Source organism: Lissotriton vulgaris, unplaced genomic scaffold (assembly GCF_964263255.1).
Source record: "Lissotriton vulgaris unplaced genomic scaffold, aLisVul1.2 SCAFFOLD_1881, whole genome shotgun sequence".
Classification (NCBI taxonomy): Eukaryota; Metazoa; Chordata; class Amphibia; order Caudata; family Salamandridae; genus Lissotriton; species Lissotriton vulgaris.
Window position 1 is genome coordinate 19419 of NW_028240674.1, and position 25358 is coordinate 44776.

The window sequence follows — 25358 nt, forward strand, 5'->3', positions numbered from 1 at the left end:
CAGCGACACCACGCTCAAAGACGTTATGGTCATTGTAAAAAGGGCAGAACTCGCACGGAGATGTGCCGATGCGACAAAGAAAGACATAGCGCCCCCAACGATGGTGAACAGGATCCAAGAAGGAGACCACCGGAAGGACCAGAGGGGCAAAGAACCGATGGCCAGAGGAACCAACAGATGGCAAGGGAAACAAGCAGGCAATGAAGGCAAGAAATCGTGCTACAGGTGCGGCAGTTGGGCCCATGACGCACGTGATCGAAGATGTCCCGCGTTCAGAGCTAAGTGCCTACACTGCGGCATCCTGGGCCACTATGAGAAGGCGTGCAGGAAGAAAAATCTCAAGGGAATGGTGAAAAGCATAGACCAAGGCGAAGAAGACCTAGAGGAGATAGCAGAGGAAGAGGTGATCACGGTCTTATGTATATACGACCAAGTACTGAGCGTAGAAGGGAAGAAATCCACGAAACCCATTCTGGACATGTCGATGGGAGGAATCACCATCACGGTAGTGGCAGACACCGGATCCCCTTTCACCATTATCCAGCGAGCAGTGTGGGAAGAAATGTTCGAACCCAAGTTGGGCCCAGAGCTGGAGAGACTGGACATTCGGCCGGTCACGTACAATGGCGACCGCATCCCAATGATGGGGTTCCGGCGCCTGCTGTTTGAATTCAGAGGCCGATCAGCGTGGTGCAAGCTATATATAGCGGAGAAAGGACCCTCCGTCCTAGGATGGCTGGACCAGGGAGACTTGGGGATCAAGCTGGACCCAGGTGGGAAAGAACAAATATTGCTCGCAGAACAAGAGGAATGGCCGAACTTTAACAAGTGGAAGGAGAGCTTCCCAAAAGTGTTTGGAGGCACAGTGGGACGGATGGAAAAGTTCCAACACAAGATCGTGCTCAAGGAAGGGGCCATACCAGTAGCCCACAAGGTGAGAAACGTGCCGATTGCGGTACGAGAAGCGGTCCAGAAGGAACTTCAGGAGCTAGAAAAGAAGGGGATAATAGAACCGATAACATGTGCGGAATGGTTGGCGCCCCTGGTGGTCGTGATGAAGCCCAATGGAAAGGTCCGGCTCTGTGTGGACCTGAGAGAACTGAATAAAAATATAGTGGTGGAGAAGTTCCCTCTCCCCAGAATCGAAGAAATGTTGGCCAAGACCAGAGGAGTGAGGTGGTACTCCACTATTGACTTGACATCAGCCTATCACCAAATAGCACTCCACCCGGACAGCAAAAGTCTCACCTCCTTCATCACCCCGTTTGGTTGTTACCAGTTTTGTCGCATGCCGTTCGGGCTGGCCTCGGCGGCTGCGGTCTTCCAGAAGATGATGCACCAACTATTCAGAGACTGCAAAGATGTCCAGTATTTTCAGGACGACATCCTGGTGATGGGCCGAGACAAGCAGGACCATGACCGGAAGCCGGAACACGTGCTACAGACGCTAGAAACAAAAGGCCTTACAGCGGAGTGGGCGAAGTGTCGGCTAGGACTACAGTCGGTAACGTACCTAGGACACGAGATCGGTCAACAGGGCGTCACACCCAAGCTGGAAAATGTAAAGGCCATCGCTGATGCTCCACCACCCAAAAGCAAGGAAGAAGTCAGGTCATTCCTAGGGATGGCGGAGTATTACAGCAAGTTTGTGGTCCACTTCGCCTCAAAGACCCACAACCTGAGGTTACTGACCAGGGAAAGCACTGTGTTCCAATGGACACCGGAAGCGCAAGCTGAGTTTGAGACGATCAAAAAGGATGTAATAGGAGCTGTTCCCCTCCAGGGCTACGACCCACAAGGCACCACCGTATTAACGACGGATGCCAGCGACAAGGGCCTGGGCGCCGTGCTCATGCAAGACAGAGGAAGAGGAGAAATGGAGACAATCTGTTTTGCGTCCAGGGCACTGACGGACACAGAGAGCAAATACAGTGTAATTGAGAAGGAGATGCTGGCGGTAGTGTGGGCCATGGCGAGGTTTAGGCAGTTTCTGTGGGGAACACATTTTCTGCTTAAAACAGATCACAAGCCATTGGTGAAGGTGTTGACATCAAGTGGACATGCCAGTGCCACTCCCCGAATAGCCAAGATGTCACTAAAGTTACTCGAGTTTAGATATGACGTGGAGTACCTTCCTGGGAACCGGAACCGAGTGGCGGATTTCCTGAGTAGGGCTGCTGCCATGGAACCAGGAGAGGAAGACCACACAAGCAATGGAGAACTGGTGGCCCTTATAGAGGACCAAGAAAGGTTGATAAGCTTACAAGAATGGGCAGAGTCCTATGAGGAAGACGCGGACATGCAAGAAGTAAAAGAGATCATTGTTCGAGGATGGCCTGAGAAAAGGAACGTGAGGGCCAGCCTCAAACCGTACTTTGAAGTCAGAGAGGAACTGTCGGTAGGGGACAAAGGGGTATTCATCTACAGAGGAGACAAGGTGATCCCCCCCAGGAATCTCACCTCAAAACTGCTGGACCTGCTACATGAAGGACACCTAGGCATAGGAAAACTCAAGGCAAGGGCAAAGCAAAATTACTGGTGGCCAGGTATGGACATAAAGGCGGAGAGGCATGTCAGGGAATGCCCACAGTGTCAAGGGGCAGATAAGACCTTAAAACCCTTGAGACCAGCAATAGGGAAGTTTGACCCCCCCGCCAATCCATGGGAAGAACTATCGATTGACATATTGGGACCCGTCTTAGATGACCAAGGCACGCAGAAGTACGTGTGCGTACTCATGGATCGATACTCAAAATGGCCAGAGGTGAGAATAGATGAATCCATGGACACAGAAAACATCATAAAGTTCCTGTCAGAGACTTTCACCCGGGAAGGAATACCCAAATCGATCTTGAGTGACAATGGGCCCCAGTTCACGTCGGAAAGGTGGAGCAAGTTCATGCAAAGGAATGGCATCATAGTCAAACACACGGCGATTTACCATCCAGCCGGTAACGGCCTAGTGGAGAGATTTAACCGGGTAGTGATGGGAGCCATCCAAGCCGCCATATCCTGTGGACAGAGTTGGGAAAAGGCGTTAGAGAACATGGTGTGGGCGTACAGAATAACCCCCACTGGCACGGGGTACAGCCCATTCCAAATATTGAGGGGACGTGAACCCTTCACCCATGACAACAGGATCTGGAAGGAAAAGGTCGTCACCAGTGAATGGTCCCCCGCAGTGGTACGGGCCAACCTGGAAAGAGCACAGACAATTTACAGTGATCACTACAATAAACGGAGGAATGTCAAAAATACAGGATTGGAAAAAGGAGAGTGGGTGAGAGTAAAGTTGGCCACCCTACAGAAGAAGGGAGACAGCAAGTACAGCAAGCCGATGCAAGTGGTGGAGGTGTACGACCGAGCTGCTTTACTCAGCGATGGAAACGTATGGTCTCAGGACCGGATGGCCAGGTGCAATAAGGTCTTGGGATGGGAGCAACATGGTAACGAATGGGAAGACATGGAAGGTGCGAACGTGGAGAAGAGACAAGAAACCGGTGAGCAGACAGACAGAGTGAGGGGAGAAATGGATGGAGAAGAGGAAGAAGAGAATGGAAGTAGAGGTCAGGAAATGGACAGGTTGGAGAGAAGCACGAGTGAAGAGAGAGTGGTAAGAGAAGGAGTAGAGAGCCAAGAGGAGGTGAGCCAAGAAACTATGGAGAACCCGGTCAGGGTTACAAGAAGTGGAAGGCAGGTGGTAAGGCCCTCCAGATTTCGAGATTTCGAGTTGGACACTGGACTGTAAGTGACTCAAGTACATTTTGATAAAAAAAGGGGAGATATGTAGAGTTTGCATTCTAGCTTATGCACGTCACGTCTGACGTGACGTGCGGCGGCCATGTTGGCGCGCTGCGCGCGCACCGGCATTGCGCGCCGAGGAAGCAGAGATAACGGCAGCGCCGGCCGGCGCTCCTCCAATGTAATCGCAAACAAAGATATAAATAAATATACTTACTGGCACACAGCCAAGTGGTCTGCCTGTCATTTACACGGCAACTTTACAATACCTGCTGCTTGGGTGCTGGGTGTCCGCACTCTAGAGTGACTGAGTGGAATCAACACAAGTTTGGGACTGACTATTGCTGTTTTGAACACCACCAAGGCTTGAAAGGGCGTACCAGGCATCAGGCGATAGGCGGATTTGTCACCGGAAGGCTCAAAGGGTGGGGGCATGTTTTGTTAGTGTGGGCGGGTTTTGTATCAGTGCAGCAGTTTTAAAAGCACTGCAAAGTTTCTTGTAAAGTCAGCAGTTTTCAGGCAACAATAAAAGTGTCAAGTTACCTCTGATGATTTATTAATGTACCTGCTAGAGAATGATGGGAGTTTGTCTCGTGGCAGTTTTCACTTATAAAAGGTAGTGCAGCGGTTGATATGCCTGCTGCAAAGGACGTGTACCATGCATTACAAAGAACAATACTTTATGTGGCTAGCTCAGTGGATTACTGCTTTTGTCACAGAGATTCTGTTGTTACTGTGCAGTTCATAAGTTACATTTGTATTCTACCACAGTGAGTTATGAACTGCCATCTAAGAGCTGCATGCAAGATGCACGGTACAGGTTAGAAAGTTGTTTTTTTCAAGTCTTTCTATCCTGATGTTGCTAATAAAGGTTTGTTTGGGTAGAAGTACTTTATTATTAAAGTCAACTCCAACCACTGTGTTATGTTCTGAATCCTGAGTTTGTGCTTCTCCAGACCAAGCACTCTTAAAATGTGCCTACCAGTACGGCTGACATGTGATTCCTACACCTTGTAGTCTACTTAGCCTCACGTAGCATTTTCTATACACTTACTTACACACACTTGATTCATCGTTTCTATGTGTGTGTGATGGATTTTGAAAATGTGGAAAGTTTTGCTTTAGGAGCAGTGATTGATGGAGTTATTCTCAAATGCTGACTAACATCTGCATTTGTAAAGCAAGCGTTCATGCATTTGCGCATTATGCCTGTTAGATAAGATTTTTTTTTGCTGTTAAGGTATGCTGTTGCAGAACAAGCATATTTATAGATCAAGACAATACTCTACCACTGATGTGCATGTTTTCTGTAGAAGAAATTCATGATAGTGAACCTGGAAAGGTTCAATGGCTCCACAGGCTTAGAAGTATGTATACCATGGCAGAGAAAGGAAGATTGCTTGGAGAACTTGATCTGCATTAAATCGCACTGTTCTCTACGTTCCTAGACTGAGATTTAATTGCACAGTGCTCTTAGCTTCTTAAACAAATCATAAAGTGAGGTTGTTTTGAACATTATAGGCCCCTCACCCTTCCCAGTTTATAAGTTATTTTATATTGATAATGGCTACAGGCCTCAAAAAATCATAAATATGTTACTAGACCTGCAGGTCGAGTAACTTGAATAATCTACTAGAACTAACTGTAATGTACTTGACCTGTAAACTGGTATCAAATTGTATGATCATTGGCAAATATAAAATTTTTAAATCTCTCGCCTTTTTCTTCATTCTCACATATGAGTGCATCTTTAAATATGTTAGTTCAGCATCTCTGCTGTACAAAACAAAACTCTTTTGTTAGATTAAATAGACTAAATCTTTGCCTTGTGTGTAATAAGAATCTAGGCCACATATAGTTCACATGATCCCTGACTTTCCTCCCAGTTTACTAATAGCATTGCATCAGGGCAGGGGCAGGAGTGTTTCTTCATGTTTAAACATCTACTTTTAATAAGTATTTTACTATAGCATGATGTGGTAGTGCCCTATCATTTACAGACAGTATATTTCCAATAAATGGCCAAAAGCCTTCCAACTACCTTGCAGCTTCACTGATAAAACTATATAGTGTATTCACAATAATCTGTGTAAATTGGGGTTCAGAAAACATATTTATCAGTTGCACATCACCAAGTAAAGTATTCTTATTTGTTTTATCTTATTAAAATATTTTTTTCTTCACACAGAAGTACAAACATTGAGCTTTTACAACTACTGAAATATATTTTGAAATGTTTGTAAAGTTGACTTATTAGCTATTTAAATGTGCGTTGGGAAAAAATGATACCCCACTGCCGTTCATTTAACACTTCGTACAGCAAGTCAGTGAGTTCACTTTGCAAAATCCTGGAGCTCTGGAGTCAGAGAATGAAAAGTAATTGTAAACTGACTTCTGACCTCTGTCTCTGAATACAGAGCTAATATGACCAGATAAAAAAACAAGATTTAAAGGCTTCTTTATTGCTCCTTCACTCTATAACTGAATAGAGCACCTGTTCTTTGTCAACTCGCCAAAACAGGCGAGTAGGTCCTAAATTTATCTCGCCCTGATAAAATCTCACTCGCCATGCGTGTAGATTGTTCGAGGCCTGGGCTGCTTTCAGCTTTACGAGCATCTTTACTATTGTTGTGTACTTTTTGATAGGTTCTTAATCAATGTTAAATTATATTAATTGCATATCTGAAAATACTAGCTGAAACAATGTATGTAGCTTCATTTTCAATAGGATTTGAAGTATGTCTGTTTCTATTTTTATATCTGTATAGATTTTCTAGCCTCTGTGTGTGATGTAACAAACCAAAAGTTAGATGCATGACGTCCTGAGATAGCTATGTTGCTTCCTTTGATTTCATGGGGTCCAAAGGCCATGTGATGGCACCTTCTGTGATGTCATCAGGTCGAATGCCTTGTGATGTCACTTCCTGTGACATCAGGTGGGAGTCACATGACATGTGATGTCACATCCTCTACCCCAGGGATTTTGATGAATCGACGTCAATGACTATAATCCTCCCAATCTACCAAACTCCACTCCTATCTACCCCACTTCTGTCTAGTCTACCCCAATCCACCCGACTTCACTCTTCCCCAATCTGCCCTTCCCCCCTCCAATCATCCCCAGACCAATTTATCCTTCTCCAATATAACCCTCCCCAATCTACCCGGCCCCAATCTTCTCCACTCTACCCAGTCTACCCCACCCTACCCCTATCTACACCACCCCACTATACACCACTCCATTCCACCCCACTCCTCTGTACCCCTTTATGCTGCTGCTCACCCCACTCCCAAACTATCCCACTCCAGTCTACCTCAATATATCAGACTCCACTCTACCCCACTCTAATCTACTCCAATCTAGTCTACCCCAATCTACCCTAACTCAGACTTCCCCACTCCAATCTACTACACTATTCTACCCAACTCCCCCAATATACCCCACCTTAATCTACCCCTCCCTAAACCTTCCTACTACAATCTACCCCTCCCAGACTACCCACTCCATTTTACCTCACTAAAATCTACCCCTATCTACTCCACTTCAATCTTCCCGCTCTGCCCCAATCTACCCCTCTACAATCTACCCCACCCCATTCTACGCCACTCCAAGCCACATCACTCCAATCTACCCACTCCACCTTAGTCTACCCCAATCCAATCTACCCCACTCAATTCTGCCATGCTATTCAACCCAAGTCCTCCACTCCAATTGACCCCAATCCACCCCACTTTGTTGAATCTCACTCTATCCCCATTACATTCTACCCCATTCCACTTTACCCCAATCTACCCCATGCCACACCACTAATCTTTAGAGCCATGCTGAACAGCAGCCACACTGGTGTACAGCATGGCTAAAACACCTTCCCAAAGCCGATAGCTCTCGCAAAGGAGCCAAGTAAGGAGTATTTGAACAATTACCTGGCCACCAAAACATGTTCTAGTCCAGTTGCAAACTTCACAGCACAACCGCCATAGTCTTCAATGGTGTGGTCCTGATGCTGCAGATTGCAGGAGATGGAAGATGCTCTGGGTGCTGTGCAGTTGACTGGGTGCCAAAGTGGTATTTCTCATTCCACGGGTCACGTGGGGTGCCTTTGGCCACAGAGGGTGGGGTCCTTCGAAGTCCTCTTTGAGACAGTAAAAGGCCAGTTGCAGCTGGGCCTTTGGTCTCCATCCACAGCAGTCCCAGCAATATCCCTTGGTTGAGGCTAGTGTCTCTCCTGGGCTACCAATCTGGACTAGGACAACACTCCCAGGTCCTGCTGGCTCGGGTGCAAATTTTTGACATTCGGTTAGTTGGGTTTCCCAGCGGCAGTCCACTACGATTCCTCCAGAGTGACTACTGATTGCTGAAGTGAGCTACTTCAGCTTTGATGGCCCTGGTGCTGGTTCAAGGTTTCAGCTGACTGATCCTTGGAGTAATTTCTTTGGTCTCGAGCTGGGAAGCAACTTTTTCTGAAGCAAAGAACCACAAGCACTTCCCTCTCTTCGTTACCTGAAGGTATGGCAGATGCAGTGCACAAGATGGTGCAGCCTCTCTTTTCCAAATCATGGGGTCAGCAGGGCAGTCCTTCTGTTCTCTTTCATGTTCCAGTGTGATCTCAGTTTCAGGGTGCCACCGGTGCAATATTATTGTCTAGAAAGGGCCTTGGGGGATTATGTGGTCACTAGCCAATAGACTACCAGGTCCCTTCACTTTCTGGATATGTGTGGCACTTAGCAATCCCAGAGCACCCTATTCTGGCCACTTTATAGATGTCTCAAACCTTCCTTGGCTCTTAGGAGCTTGGTATCCCACCCTAGAGGTATGGCTACCTGTGGGCTACACTCCCACAGAAAACCCAGTGTGGGCACTAGTCTCCCCTCTCTGTCCCCACCACCAGCCTGTCTACCTGAACACAGGGCAACCAAAGTGTGATTGCCATTTGCCCACCACAGGCGGCTCCGCCTTTGAAGATTACCTTTTGGGCTTTAAGCCTGAGTGGCTTTCTTTGAAGGGACACCTTCACCTGTAGCAGGCTACTGTTGCTGCTAGGCCTGGTAGTTAATCACACTACTCCCAAGTGGGCAAAAAGCTGTCTGGTTCTAGCGACCTTGTGAGGCCACTGGACAAACTGGGTCACAGAGTGGCAATTTTCTAAAATTGACATTTCTTTAATAGTGATATTAAATTGTACTTGGGCTTCAGAGTGGGTGTATTACCATGATTAGTTTGATACCTTACGGTACCCATCTCACTAATTCTATTCAGTTGTTAGCCAGGCTGAGGGGTCAGTCAGTAACCCTGTTTTAGTCTATGGGGTCGGCTAACTGTCCCACAGCAAAATGACATTTTGGAAGTGTTTCTCCCAAGACATATATATAAAACATGTCTTACTTAATGATATACTGCTTCCTGCCTGCTCAATATGCCTTCCTTAGAGGAGACTTACATATTTGTTATGGGAAGTGGGGGGCTTTGCCATTGGTTTGAATGGAAAAGTCGGCTTGGCAGTGTCACCACTGCTCTTCCACTCTGCAGGGACAGACTGGCAGCCATTTTATAGTTTCACATACAGGGTGGCACAATCAGTGCTGAAGCCCTGGGTGGACACTGCCCTACGTGCCCTGGGTACCATTTACTAGGGACTTATAAGTAAGTCAGTCTCTGTCAATTGGTGGTAGCCTGTTCGAAATGCACTTTGTAAGGGGGTAGGACACTGGCACTGGGGCCTGGTTAGCAGCATTCAGTGCACTCTGAGTCGAAAACAGAGCAGCATCAGTCCAAGAATGTGGCGGGGGGAGAGGGATTTCCTCACACTACAGTCTAGCAAAATGCTTCCTCGTTTAGAAATAAGACCACATTTGAAAAGCCCTAATCTTCCCCAAAAAATTCAAATCTCGATTTTTGTATTTCTTTGTGAATTCAATAAAATACTTTGAAATTTGTATGTTAGCTCAATTAATACTTGTTTTTGTATTTGTGTGCATTGTTTTGAGGTTCAAATCATAGAAATTGCATAGGTTGGGGTCCCCAGCCTCCAGCAGTGATTCAGTGGTGTTCCACAAAGATCAGAAGGTTAAGAATCACTGTCCTAAACATTTAAAACGCATTTGTCAAATAAACTGTTCTGATCAAGGAAAATATCTTCAAAGTATTACATTTTTATACCAATCGCATGAAGCCTCTGGGCTGGGGGTGTAAGGGTGGGGTTAAGCATGCAATATGCTTACTTAAAGGAAGCAATTACCAAAGCAAACTAAACAAGCATTGGCAAATCCGTAAGGTCTGGGTTTAATGTACAGACACTCGTATCATTATTACGTTAAACTTAGACCTAAAAGGCTCACTTTCGGTTTGAAATACTCACTAAGACAGATGCTTCAGTTGGAGTAGCCTGCAACCATAAGGAGGCAAACTGAGTGAGAGGTGCTCCACTTAGAAACTTTTTGAGAAGGCAACTTCTCAGAAATATGCAAGAAAGTCAGAGGGTGATTAAAAACGTACACAAGGCTTACAAAGACAATATGTTGTGTATGTATAGCAAGAATATCTTCCCAAGGTAATAGCCACCAAAACAGGTACTGCCAGCATCCGTGCAAGCTTCCATTACCACCCAGAAGGGGTACAGCATGGGCAATAGTGATGCAAGCTTCGCAGACAGACACAAAAGACCCAGTTAACCAGAAGCCGTGCAAGCTTCTCAGACACAAATGTTGTATTACTTGTATAAATGTTGTATTTCTTGTATAGCGCCCGAATCACCCCACATGGGGTCTCTCCGCGCTGGTATGAATACCGCTGTGGAACCCTTCCTGGCTTTTTCCCTGTGAGGCGCCCACTCATGGGCACCCCCAAGGTGCAGCCAGGCATCCTAGCGCTGTTGGGGCCGTTGTGGAGATTAAACAAGCTATTGCCCAGAGTTGCAGAGTGGGGCCCATGATTAGAAGAGGCACCGAGGCGAGAATTATCAGGCCCGAGGAAATTGAACCCAAGACCCGCCGAGGCAGGAATTGAACCCTGGTCCCGGGCCAGACCTCTGTATCAGGGTCTGCTGCTCTAACCATTGAGCCACACTTCTCCACAAAACAGCTACAGTACATCCAAGAATGGGTGCTGCGTTGCCCTACTCGCACAAAGCAGTCAGGGGTAGGTAACTGCAGTAGAACATTATCACACAGATTACGATGCGACTCTCCGGCATCTGCAGCAAAAGGTTCATGCAGAAAGCAGCACTCTGAGTTACTCTCAGAGCACACTACACATGTGTTTTTTGCACACAAAACAAGGTAAGAAAGATACAGTTCTTCGACTCGCATCTGCGCCAAATGCTCCTTAATATATTGCAGCTTGTTCCGCCATCTTCTGGCTGTATAACTAGATTCCGAAATGTAAAACAGTCAACCTGGAACACATACAGTAGGTGAAAATCTAACAAAACATTGACAAATAAGGTGGTGCAATGAGGGAGATGATGACCAGTTGCTTAGAGACGAGCCAGAGAGCTCCTGACACAGGGGAACGGACTATGCACAATGACTGCTTTGCCATGGTTTTGAGATTAAACAGAAACCATGTAAATTCCAGACAAATTGGGAGATTAAGGATCTGAAAAGCAAGCAAACTGCAGAAAATGTGGCCTGACGCCCTAAAACAATTCTGGTGGGCATCAACGCCTCACTAAAGAAACTCCGTTATGGATAGGAACTCTACTTCTGGAAGTTGCACCGTTGTCGGGCTTTGAAGGCAGGGACACCCTGGGTATATCATTTCTAGGAGTTGTTCTTATACAGACCAATCTTAAACCTTTTCCAGATCTCCAAGCAGATTTTGGCCTAGCTTTCACACAATTTTGCAGATTTCTACAGTTGCGGCATCCACTACTCCCTTACAACCAACATTTAGACGTTATCCCAGGCTTTCCCTCATTGGAAGCCAAAATAACAATGCAAGATCTCGCCAACAAAATCCCAGCATCTACTAGTCAATGGTTATCAAAACACATGATACCATGGGAAAATTAAGAGAGCCATGTGAAACTGATATAGGCTCCTTAGATGACGTGAAGTGGAAGAAGACAATTACTGCTCCCAGACAAATATTGATTGTGACTAAATTTAGTCTCATTCTATTTATATATCTACATCGGGTGTACTACACCAGAGAAAAGGTCTAGCGCATCCAAATGACTCACCACCATCATGCCTCCTATGTCAGGCTATGGTCGGGATTTGTTTTACACAGTATGGCATTGCAGGAACCTGCGCAGACTCTGGGCCACACTTGAAAGGGCATGCATTGAGGTGATGGGTTTCAGGATCTCACTGAATCCACACATTGCCATACTGTTTCTTATTGAAGATCTTGGCCTGTCAAGGTATCAGAAGTTGTTCCTTGGTGTAGTCTTGATTATTGCTAAGCGCAACATAGCCCACAATTGGTGCCCTTCAACAACCTGAGCATTGCAAAATGGAATGAATCTAGAGTACATGACAAACCTATTTGTAAAACATGGGGTTTCCCACAAAAGCATATGGGGTGCTTGGGTGCAGTATTGTGGGATTGTCGACTAGGCGGTCTGACTTGCAGCCATGAAATGAAGGCAGATGATTGGTTCATTAACTGTTACATGAACTACTTGGTTGGAGTTGTGTGATGCAGTGTATAGACACGAGAGGCTTTGTTTCTCTTACTTTTGTTTTTTTTATATTGTTGGTTCAGCCTATTTTCCTCTCGACAGCTGTGGACCTAACCATTTTAATACCTCTCGTAACCTGTACATCATATTTTATGCTCCTTAATGTTGCAAATAAAAAATACATGTATTTTAAAAAGTATCTGAAAAGCTGAGTGAAGTGGAAGCGTTGACTCATGATCTGCTATGGGGGATAAGACGAAGATATAAAGAGCTCATTGGGAGGCTAAAGAGGATGCGACTGTAGGTGAAGGAGAGCACCAAAGGCTCAGAGTGTTATTGGCCCTGAGGTTGAAAGGTTTGTGGAATTTGTCAAATGGCCACTGAACTGCCTGACGCAAGTGGAGGAAGAGTGCCTTGGGAAAATGTTTGAGCAAGAGGATCTGGCAATGTCACTGTTACTCTGGCCATGCAGCTCCCAGTGAATCTGGGGTCAGGAGGAGGTGTCACACTGGCCTAGGTAGAGCTTCAATTGAACACCAGGTTGCACTTTTGTGTCTGTCCAGAAAATGCTTTTAGTGTTCCAACACTGGGATCTAGGAAGATTAAACATTTACAAAACATGCTTAGTTATTAAATAGGATTTTTAACTGTTCTGCTTGAGACATATTTTCAGATTCACTAAGCCCCAGCGTGTTTGTCATGGAAGTTGTTTACCACCACCATTTTTGAGCACGGAAGTATTCAGACTTCCAAAAGACGTAGAAAGATTTCAAGATTTTTAATAAGGAATGTTATCACTAACATTCCAATTCTTGCAGCTGGGGGCTTTTTCCAAACCAAATTAGATCTCCGCTCCTGGACTACCATTTGGCGTCTACTTGCTGAGCAATGCGCCCAAAGCCTGCTTACTGTCTGAAAGTATTGTAATGTTCTATGCTTAGGCAGGTGATGGCTGTGGGCACCTGGTCACTGTTTGTACTCTTGTGGTTAGAATAACCCACACATATATTCACACATAGATTCTTTTTACAATGAACCACTCATCGGATTGTCACTGAAAATGTTTCCATCCAAGGAGAGTGTTTGTCAAGTTTTGTAATTCATCATTTGCTTGTTGGTCTTCTGTTCTAGGGTCATCCTTCACTGACCAGCCTGATTCCAGCAATGTTCTCTCCAATGGAGAAGAGAAGCTGCCGAAGTTAGAGCCAAGAAAATCCATTGGTAAGAAGCCACCAAATGCTCTTTTGTTACCCAGTGTGAGCTCCCAATACAGCCATTTGAACGACTTCCATGGGGTAATCAGAACTCATCTGACTGCAAATCTTTTATTCCCACCCATTTACCCTCCAGTCTCACAATAGTTCTCTTTGCACAGATCGGGAAGCAGAAAGTGATGAAGATGAGGAAGAAGAACAAATGGAGCTCAAGAAACCCACCACAGATGAGGTAAAATAACTTACAATCTCCTTCATCTTGTGAAGTGATCGAAAATGGAATACTGAAAAGGGTGTGAGGTAAATAAAAACATGAACACTTGGGGACAGGCATGTGCCCAGTAGGAAGTAGTGCACTCCCTGTGCTACCCTTACAGACGATTAATGGCGCTTCTGCTCTTGTACAAGCAGGAAGGATTGCCTCTAGCGGTAGACTCTGCATTATACACTATACGTTTCGCCACAGAGTATACTACACCCCCGCCAGACTTCACTGCTGCTGGCTCTGCCCCAATGACAAATGAGCCTGATGTGGACTGGCTGGGGCAGATTTTCTTCACCTTGCATGGACATGTGGACCCATACAGGCTTACAGGGGAGGGATTTCCACAGCGCTCACGCCATGATAGGTCAGGATCTGACAATCACTCCTCTCATGGTTCTGGTGGAGTATGCGGGGAAGGTGAAAGCTAGTTTCAGGAAGTATGTGGCGCTGGTCCTCCTCCTGGTGAAGCAAAGAATCACCTGTCGAGGGGGGTGTTGGAGAGTGCTGAAATTCAAGAAATGGCCTTCTGACCTAATTTATTGTAACAACCATTTGTCCTTATGTGCTGAACTGTTACCTCCTCGGTCTTGACTCAGAGACATATGGGATTTGTTGCATACCTATCTGGTAACCCATTCGCAGGATGCCGGAGATGAGGTGGAATTGATAACTTGAGAACTGAATTGATACCCTGGAATGACTATTATTCCTTTTGCCTCATTGCCTCATTGCCTGTATATCCATGTATATACTATTTGTTTATTGAATGCCAAACTGAGTGGAAATGTCTCTATGGGATATGCCCGATATCTTGAAAAATAAGTTTCATTTTGATCTTCTCATATGATCCCAAAAAGTGTGAAGGACATCTACCACAGATATGTGATATTTTGTTTTTTTCTTTTCGCTTTATACCTATAAAAGGCAGAGGGGTGGGGCCAGACAAGATGATTGTTTTTCACTCTGCGTAAAATGAACTATCGGCACACCTGGTGATGCATTTTGACTTTTAATGTTATGGTTGATAAACAAAAAATCAATAAAGAAATGTTAAAAAAAAGTTTCATGCATGTGTAGTGAGGTGAAGAAACAATGGGTAGGGCAAAGAAAAAAGGAGTAGCATCGCAAAAAATTTGTGAATTGAAGGATGTATGATTAAATTCTTGGTGGCAAAGTACTTCATTTCCCACAATCCTGTGTGGTCTCAGACAAGCCTTGAGGATGGACTTCAGTTTGGGCGCCATTAGTTGGTCAAGGACCGCAGAGCAGGATACCCGACTACATTGCTGCTGGTAAAGGACGTTATTCCTGCAATTATGTGGGGTCTCAGAAGAGCTTGGAATCTGGACTTTCAGTTTAGGCACAACAAAAGGTGTCTAGTCTATTGGAGCACTGGACGCGCAACTACATTCCTGGTGGCAAAAGAATTAACTTCCCACAATCCTGTGGGCTCTCATACAAGCCTGGACTTCCCGTTTGGGCACCATAAAAGGAGATGAGGCCACCGCAGCACAGGACAAGCAACTGCTTTCCTGATGTCAGAGTACTTAATTTCCCACAATCCCGTGGGATCAAAGACGATCCTCGAGTCTGGACTTTGTTTGGGTGCCAAAAAGGGGTCGAGGCCACTGCAGCACAGGGCGTGCCCAGGTGCGTGACCGGGCCAAGAGCGGGCCCGTCTGTGTCTGTCAGACCCCAGAGGAGGCTGTGCTGAGCTATCCCCTTTGGCCTTACATTTATTAACAGGATCATTTGCAACTGTCCGAGTCCACCACTAGATGGCAGCTGCGTGGACTGCATGTGAATCTACAGCACCATACGCTTCGAACATGCTTGAAGAGTAAGTCAAATGTTCCTTACTCCCACATCCTAATGCATCTACAGCAGAGAGAATGAGCTCCTTTTGTGGTGACTGGAAAACCTTATCAGGTCAATGTAAGGCCACAGGGAGTTTGTGTACCCTTATCCAGATGATTGGTGATAAGCAATATGCTTCAACAATGACCAAAAAGTATCTATCAGTTAAATGTGTTAGTGTACCATTTGAAGTTCATTGTAAATATGAATGAAAGTAATTACTATTGATGGGGGAAAGGGGAGTGCGGGAGGGCTTTTTTGTGCCTGAATTCCAAGTAAGTTTAATTGCCCTCACTAATATGTCATAAACTGCCCTAGCCCGTTATCTTATGCTGCGCTTAATTTGTCCAATGTACATAGCATATCACCATCATATAAATTTCCTACCTGGTATACCTGCCTCAGTCCAGGGTCTGTTATCACTTATTCTTGCCACCGTGTGGAACCTCAGGAGCCTCTAAAGCGACAGATCAGGTGTTGCGACTGCTGGTTTATATTCGGCCTAAGTTCTTCTACCAACAATACTTTGCTGCAGCTGTCACTCCAGGTAGGAGGAGGACCTTTGCATAGGCCTCATCAAGGTCTCAAGTAATGTGGAAGTTATTGACTCCGCTTGCAGTGCTTCACCCACCGAATCCCCTTTTCCCGCCATCTATCTAGCGGGCCACAGCTGTTGTGATGAAAAGTAATGAACCACCTAATTGAGGGTCACCCAGCCCATCCCTTATCCAGCGGGTCCTGAGTTTTAACCAATGCTACACTCTTTCCCTCTCTCCCAGATCAAGTCAGTAAGAAGGGTATTAGGCTTCACAAATGGCTCCTTTTCAGTTATTATTGGCAGCACCGCAAAATAATATGGGACATGGTAGCACTCTCATTTTAGCTATCGCCCCACCACTCAGTGGACAGATGAGTCTAGAGCGGGAGTGTATGCATCAAAGCATTAATAGCTTTACCCATGTTACCTGCCATTAGTTTGGACTCCTCACAGTACACCTGTATCCACATGCTTATGTTTCCAAAACCAGCGGGGTGGCCATCTTTGCCTTATAGTCTGGAGATTCCGGGTACCTGAGCAAAAACAACCAGGATTTGCCCCAATTTACCTTTAACCCCTAACTTAGGGCAGGATTATGATCGCGGATGGACTTAAGTCTGTCCTCGACCCCTGAGGAGGAGGGAACGTCTCCAGGGGCTGCGGCGTTCCCTCCGAGCAGATTAGGATGTGACCGCCAGAGTGGCGGTCACATCCTCTATTTTTAACATTGTGGCAGTTGCAGCTTCAAGCTTCACCCGCCGCAAGGCTAAAAATGCATGCATCGCATTTGCATGCACAAAGCGGCAGGCAAGGCTCAGTGCCTGCTGCTTTGTGCACGCAAATGCAGGGGGGTACCATAGGTACCCCCCATGTGCACCCCCCTTCACCCTGGGGGCCCGCAACGGGCCCCAGACGTGAAAGTCCGTATGCGGAAAAGCATGTCTTTCCCACCATCCTAATATGGCTGGCGGTGTCTGTTAGACACTGCCACTATATTAGGGCTTTTCCGCCGCGGTCGTAATGCGACCGCTGCGGAAAAGCGGCGGACGGAATTCAAGGCCCACCAGCCATCCTAATATGGCGGTGGGTCTTTGGAGGCTCTGCAGCGGTTTTTCCGCATCCTCCGGGCCGGCGGTGGCTTCCGCCGGCCCGGAGGATGCGGAAAAAACGCAATCATAATCGGCCCCTTAGTGAGCATGGACACCCAATACCATTGATATCCCAGTTAGTCAACAAATTCATGGACACTCAAATATTTGTTATACTGGTGGTGCCTGAGTGGCTGAGACAACCATGTTTTTCACAATTTGTTATAAAGGCCATACCTCCACATCACAAGTACAGATCCATTCCCAACTTACTGCTAATGCAGAGATGGAAGACATTTCACCCGAAGTCAAGTTTCATCTTGCTGGCTTGGCTCATCAAGTCTTTGAGTTCAGACATCTTAACCTATTACAGCATGCTATAGGGGCATTGAGGAATAGTGCAAACCTACTACAAGAGAACATTGCACAGCTAAATAGAAGAGTTTCTTGACTAGGTGTAAGTCAAGGGCAATTGTGCACTCCCCTCTCCGCCCATAAAACTAATGCTAGGAACAGTTTTGCACATAATTGATAGTGAATTGAGATATATTTATTTGAGTGCATTTAGCAGCCATTTCCATATACGTAAAGGGTACTCAAAGAAAGTCATTATTGCCAGTTTCCAAACGTTTCCAAGAGGTGGTAAAGAGCTTGCATTCATTATGATAAATACTAAACTGAACGTGGAATCTAAATATGATTCTTAGTCAATTAGGACCACCTCTTTAGCCTATGTTTATGGCAAGCTTAAAACAGTGTAGTCTTAAGTTAGTCATCCTTGTACTAAAGACATAGTTAAAGAGGATACAAGACTACAAGCACTTACGTAGCACAGGTACAAAATCTAAATGTTTGGCAAGCATAGTCTTACTTTTCCTTATCAACCAGACCATACAACTCCCTGTATTCTTTATAAAATCCTACGTCAAAGGCTAAAGAATCTTCCATTTGCTAGATGTTTAGAAAGAGGTGAAGTATTTGAGGTAAAATGGTGCCCCTTTAGCATTCCCAAGGGGTCCACGCAGGGTTTTCGTCATCCACTGTTGATAAAAATGAATACTGTTGAGTTGAATAACAGTACACATCTCATATCTTTAAATAGTTCCATGAAACCTTGTGGGAGAACATTCATTCATCAAATATGCCTGTTATGTTTTTTTCTGTTATGGCGGAAAAAAAGTACACATGTGAATTTAGAACAGACTCAACCTTCAAAGCTATTGTTAAAGGGAAATAACGTGTTTGTTCTCATGGGACAGTCTCTATAGTGGCCTGAGTTCTTTACTGGAGAAAATATTTTGTGGGTTGAGCTGCATGATTATCTAGGTACTTTGGTATGGATGGTTTTCTGGTGATATGTGATATTATTATAGTTGATAATTGGTGTGACCAGCTCTTTGATATTTTGATTTCTCTGCAGGAGTGAAGGCTCGGATAGGATGGGCCCAAAGTGAGAGGAATTCTCTGGTGGGGTGTTCTTTATGAATAAGTAAGCTATGTAGGTTCTTTGATGAAGGACAGGCTGTGCTGTGAAGGATAGTGTTTTTGATGTATAGTAAGAAAATTGTGAGGCGGGTTTTAGGAGTTTCTGTGGTGGGGGTGTTTGTGACTGGAGGATTCTATCCTTCAAGCCTTTCAGCTGGACAGTGTTGGTTATTTGAAAGTTGTTTTCTTTGGGTGGTTTCTTCAGTGGTTGGAGTTAGAGGATCTCTGTAGCGGAAGGCTTCTGGTAGGGTGGATGCTTCTAAGTAGGGTTCTATGGTGGAATGCGTTCTCTGGGTGGTTTTGGCGGACTCTTCCAAGATGGTAGTGGGTGAGTTCTTTGTTGAAAAATTTTAGTGGATTGGGTTCCCTAGGTGGCTTGGAGTTTAACCTCATCGCTGCTAGACATATTCCCCTCCTGTGCTGAAAATTCTTGATCATTATAGTTTCATGACGGAACGGTTCCGTCATCAGCACAGCTCCACTGTGCCTCATGACGGAACCGTTCCTTCATGAGCATCGAAGGGGTTAAATGAATATGCACAGAATGTGCATCTATGTATGTCCAAGCTGCAAAACTATTGATAGTTATGGTTTAAATATTTTTTATGAGTTTCATTAAATAGACCTTAGTGCAATATTGACAGGCATATAATACAGATTATAAATGATGTGCACTACAAATACAGTAATTTGCTTTGAAAAGTTGCACAGTTAATTATAATAAATAGATAAAATATAGGTTCAAAAGGAGAAATACCCATATAACCATAATTTACTTTTAAAAGTGATATAAATATATCACATATGACCTGCATCCACAAGCATTCAACCATATTCTAACTACTGTATATTTCATACATATCTGAAGTCGTCTAAAATTAGTACAATAAAACTTTAACATCAACCCCCCCCCACCCACAGTAAACCCCTAATCAAGAAAATCAGTCAGAAATAAAGTGTCAAAATATTCCACATACACAAGTATATCACAGTAGTGCCCATTATAACCCAATCTATCAGTATTAAACTAGATTTCCCATCCCTTACCCGCAAGGACTCAGGGAGCTATTCGAGGAATCTGTGTCTGCTTTCGAGGTACACAAATTAATCGCAGGTGTTCCCATGCTTTAACCCCTTCAATTTTCCCTTGTCCTCTTTTAATCTCATGAAACAACACCGCACTCTCCAAACTTGCCCAATTAGTCATGTATTTAATCTATTTAGTACTTTCAACTACTGATACAGATAAGTTAACCTGTTTCCTCTTTGGTTGGGCAGATTCCCAGAAGTCTATCTGGTTTGTGTAGTGTGTCCCTGTAGGAGTGAAGGTAAGGTTTGGTGAAGATGTTTTTTTAGTAGTGGGAGTCTTAGATTTGTGGATAATTTGGTGAGATGTTTCCTCTAGTGGCTGAAGCGGAATGATATTTTAATGGTGGTTTTGTGCTTTTTGCCAAGGGTGCTTCCTTATATTGGTTGTACGTTCCTTCTTCTATCTTTACACTTTAGAATGTCTGCCTCATTCTCTAATGTTGTTTTATATTCACCATAGGGAACAGCAAGCAGTGAGGCCAACGCCACCGAAGAGATGTCCACTCTAGTCAACTATGTGGAGCCTGTCAAGTTCAAATCCTTCGATGCGGCCAGCAGTGAGTAGAAATCAGTTAGGGGCGTAAAGGTATGGGAGCAGCAGTGAGGGGATTGAGGAGGGCAGGGCTTTCGGATATGGTACTGGTCATCTGCAAAACCAGGGGGCGTATCCACTGGCAGCCTTCTAAAATATCTCCTGCCAGCAAAGATGGTGTATGCTCTTCTGAGTATGGGTAATATATCCACTGTTAGTTCTGAGTAGTAAGGGGAGTGGATGTAGCCTTAACGCTAGAGCGGTCGACCTCGAAGCTGCGGAACTGGGTTCGAGTCTCAGCAACTCCCTTAATCAACCCATGCCTAACAAAAATGAATGTGTCCATATGTAACGAAACGATTACTCATGGAAAGTGCTCTGATACCCGATATCTTAGGGTTTAGTTCGCACTATATAAAACTCTAAAAAAAATAAAATAAAAAAAAAATGTTTAAAAAGTATCCACTAGTCACTTCCAGCTTTGAAGGGATCAACCCGGAGATATCTATTGAGATGCTTATGTATGCAAGTTCAATGACCGTTTTGAAATGGATACATTGAACATTGAATCTTTATTGGTTTTGTCCCAGGCAGAAAACAACAGTAAAAATAGTAAAATCAAACCTCGAATTATCGAAAATAAAAGATAAACTCCCCAAACCTTGTGCTAGTACAATCCTAGTAAAATGCAGTTTATAATGTATACCATCTGGCAGCTATGAAGAGCATGCCCACTAGCAGCTCCGTGTTCTACCTGCTGCCCACTCATAAAGTTACATCCACTATCATCCCTGATTATATACACAGCATCCATCTATTGGTGAGATACTGACCACAAGCTATTGTGCCCACTGCCATGCAAGATGTACTCACTGCCATCTACTAGTGCCTACTGACTAACGTCCTTGTCTGTTACCCACTGCCAGCCCTACGCGTATTTTCACTTCCAGTTCTGAGGGGCTTATCATCCGGTAGTTCTGAGGTAATACTTATTTCTAGCTCAGAAGGTAAATATTCACTGTCAGCCCTGAGGTAGTTGGCACTGCCGGCATTGAGTTTATACTTGCTAACCGCTCTATGAGACACATGCCTTCTCTTAGAGTATAATTCAGCCATATCTGACTGCATTTCCACTCCCATTGGTGAAGGAACATATTCACCTACAGCCCAGAGAGTAGTCTTTTTTTCTGAGAGGGGTTTATCCACTGCCAGCCTCAAACTGTACTCTCTGGCAGTCTGAAGTCATAGATCACACTTGTTTTTGATATGCTCAGTGGAGATCAGCAAAAAAATATTTTGTTATTTTACTTCTTTACATTTCTGACGAATTGATAGTTCTCTTAAGATAAGTATCTTGTAGATTCAGATTATTCTGCTATGTAGTGATTAGCCTTAAGTAATTTTTGTTAAATGTAAACAGTGGGCATTACAAATGTATCTCAAATGAATCAGTATGAAGGGAACCTGAAACCTTTAAATACACAAACATAGAAAGAAACCTTTTTTGCTTCTGAGTTCAAAAGCATAAGAGACACAGGAGAAGATACAAAGGATGCAAGAAAATATAGATATGGGAGCCAAGATTGGCTCATTTTGAACTTTGGTACTTACTCACTCAGGTTGTAAGAAAAGAATGCAGCAAAATGTGCTGTTTGTCTTTGTTTTCTCCTTTATGAGGTCCTGGATGAATAAAATGTCCTTGACGATTTGCTCAAAATGCCATTATATGTTTCCATGAGTGGGGAAAGTTTTCTTCTGGGCCCTAACAATTCACATTTTTTGAAGGAAGAAAAGCTAGGGATTTTATGCAGTGGCTTCTAGAAGGTGTTAATCGTTAGTTTTCTGAAAAAGACAAAGGGACCTGTCCACTAAATCTAAAAGTGAGAACTCAGACCAGATAGATTTCAATTTCATTGGGACTCGTACACAAATATTTTCACATGATTAGGGGCGATTTCCAGATTTTTATGCACTTTCACTGGGCTTTCTTAAAGCAAGCCATCGTGACTTTCAATCTATTAAAAGACTCAAGGTCCCCCACTCATGCTAAAATGCCGGCTTGCAAAAAGAACAATTGATGTACAGAATGCAGAACAATGTCATACATTCACACCAGTACAAAGATCTGGGCATAAATCCAATGTTTTTTTTTGCTCACCATGCCATTCCAGTTTGAACCCAACCATATGCAAATCAGTCTTGACCCTGCGCCCAATGGGAACAGTCCAGCCCGAACTGCCAGGCCAGGTCCTCCCTGGACTGGAAACAAGCATCCTAGGACTGGTTTCGGGCTTTCAGCCCTTATCAGCCAGGATAGCTTGGCTCCAGTGGCATGGAGAGCACAGGACCCACGTCTGGGCATACCCTTCCCACTCGGGTGACAAATTCCAGCCTGGGCATTATCAGTGACAAAGCTCTTAAAAAGAGATTAAAAATAGCAAATCATAAAGGATATCTGCCCAGTGCAACATTGACGTTGTTATCCTCAAAGTACATTCTCCCATCTCTCAAGCTGATAGAACACTGACTTTGAGTCTTAACTATAATGACAGCAGAGGTTCCCAGACCTCAAGGTGAAAAGCCATCACTTTGAACGCTCAACGTAGCATTCAGACAGACATCCATTACTTAGAGCACCAAAAAGAGACTGAAACCCTTATTTGCCGAGAGACTGGACTAGAAATATAGCTCAAAGGAGCAGACGGAATTTAGAAGAAGCAGTAGCTAGTGTCTACAAAAGAGACAAAGAAGAGAGCCATAGAGGAATCCTCGACTTGAGAGGAATGCGACTCCTCTACCCTTCACACCACTGTCTACATACAGCAGAGAACAAGGTGGAGTCTGAAAAAGAAATTTACCCAGCCTATATCCATATAGTCAACTTCACTGTTCTGTTGGGACACTGTGATTATCAAACTAACACCAACACTTGTACAGTGATGAGATACTCAAGCAGGTCTCAGTAAAGAAAAAACAAGAACAGGTCATTATACAAAAGGGGAAATGACATATACATCAAGGCATGCCAAGGTTCTTCCAACACCAAAAGAGACCCATGGCTAAGAGTGTCTGCTTTTTAATCCAGAGTTCAGGCTCAGATAACTAATTTAGCTATTGATGGCATACGTTTGTTAGGACAAGCAACTGATGTGTTGTTACTATGTGTTAATATTTAAATTGAGACAAGAAAGTCCACTGGGTGTCTGCATCAGAAAACAGATCTCTCAGCCAAACAATAAAAGAAGCTTGATGCTCCAAAACAAAACTATTACTTACCTCTAAGAATTGTTTTGCAGCTTGACTCCATCATAGATTCACAGACAAGTCTCCCTTCCTCAAAGCTGAGGTCTAGTAAGAGGATATAAAAGGCTTGAGGGTAGATTTAGAGTTTGGCAGACCGGGTACTGCATCACAAACGCGAGTACCCTCTATGCCAACCCGACAGTTTACCCACACTATTCAAGGTCGGGAAGACCCCAAGCTTTCTGGCAGTGCAGCCCCAGTTGGCTCAGTCGATGGAAACTTCCCCGACAGCCCGAGGAAGGGCTTTACGCTACTTGTCCTATTTAGGGTAAGCTGTGTGATGTCCTGTATTTTTCTGTCGTAGGTGAGAAACAGAAAAAATCAAGTAGTGACTGCCTCACCCAGGGAAAACACACACTGGTTGTGGGGGGGGGGCATTAGGTGTTTGCTTTTCAGTAACGACTTTTCGTTTTTGAAAAACTAAACCTTTTGTAAAGCTTGGTGAACAGCTGCCAACATTGAAAAGAGCTGTCCATCAAGCTTTTTGTCCCTTGACAGGAACCGCAATGATGGTAGTTCCTATAAAGATACAGAGATTGCCTCTGGGCCCACAGTGAACTCTAAATTTGGCAAACTATAGTCTGTCAGGGTGTCAGACATAATGTCCACCGCCACCCTGATGGACTGTACTCCATCCGACAAACTCTAGATCAGGCCCTTCGTTCAGTAGATATCAATCAGAAGACTGTGCCCCAGCTGCGGGGAAATGTGGGGTTCAGGCCAGTCCATAATGAGCCATTCAACATCACCCGTGGCAGACACCAACTTTGTAACGTTAACTGAACAGAAAAACAATTCTCAGCGTAGCCACTATTTAGTTAATATTACAACACATGGGTCTAAAATTGGAGCAAGCTAAATAACCATGGTTGCAACTAAGTAACGATTTACTTCTTTACTCTTATTTGTCCTTACTCCTCTTCTCTATTACCCTCTTTTTCTGTATCTTTCCTTTCTTTCTCTTTAATCTTTTCTCCCTTTCATTTCCTTTCCCTCGTCCTCTTCATTTTTCTCTACACTTTTCTCCTCCTTTCTTTACTTTCTCTTCTCATCACTGTTTCCCTGTCTCTCCCCATTCGTCTCTTATATTTGTTTTTACTCTTCTTTTCCTCAGTATTTCCCATGTCTCTCAGACTTCTTTACCTTCTCTCCTTCCCCTTGTAAATCCATTTTACTCTCACCTCTTCTTCCAACACTTTTTTCATCATTACCATTTCTTTCCCACTCATTTCCCCTAATAAGTTTTCACCTCCAATTTCTCCCTGTCTTAGTTTCCTTACTTTCTCTTAAAGTGCGCTAACGTGTCTTGTCTGGCTTCTTTATCCCTGTCTTAGAACGTAATAGGTACTTTGAGATGTCATCTTTTGTTGAAACAAAGGGACTGGAGCAGCTCACCAAATCCCCATTGGAGTTTGTGGAGTATCCTTTTCTGGCGTCGTACCTTTATCCATCTTTCTTCTTTCACCAAACCTACACACATCTGCAGATCTCTTCCGTATATTTGTAATATTTAGTGTTCAAATTAATTTGACCCATTTTGAACGTTGCGGCTTGGCACCCGTGACAGTTTAAACGAAAGGCAAATATCAATGAAAGTTAACAAATGACTTCTAGTCTTTAGT

At 44.4% G+C, this 25358-nt stretch overlaps 1 protein-coding gene across 1 annotated transcript in view; it reads left to right on the plus strand.

Annotated features, from left to right (window-relative positions):
- The window catches only part of LOC147672913 (1-phosphatidylinositol 4,5-bisphosphate phosphodiesterase beta-3-like), a 187592-nt gene that overhangs the window by 15542 nt on the left and 146692 nt on the right, over positions 1 to 25358 (plus strand). The window contains exons 4-7 of the mRNA XM_086947925.1: positions 13497 to 13586; positions 13741 to 13811; positions 20362 to 20458; positions 25071 to 25155. Coding sequence (XP_086804051.1) covers positions 13497 to 13586; positions 13741 to 13811; positions 20362 to 20458; positions 25071 to 25155 — 343 coding nt within the window. The remainder of the gene's footprint in view (positions 1 to 13496; positions 13587 to 13740; positions 13812 to 20361; positions 20459 to 25070; positions 25156 to 25358) is intronic.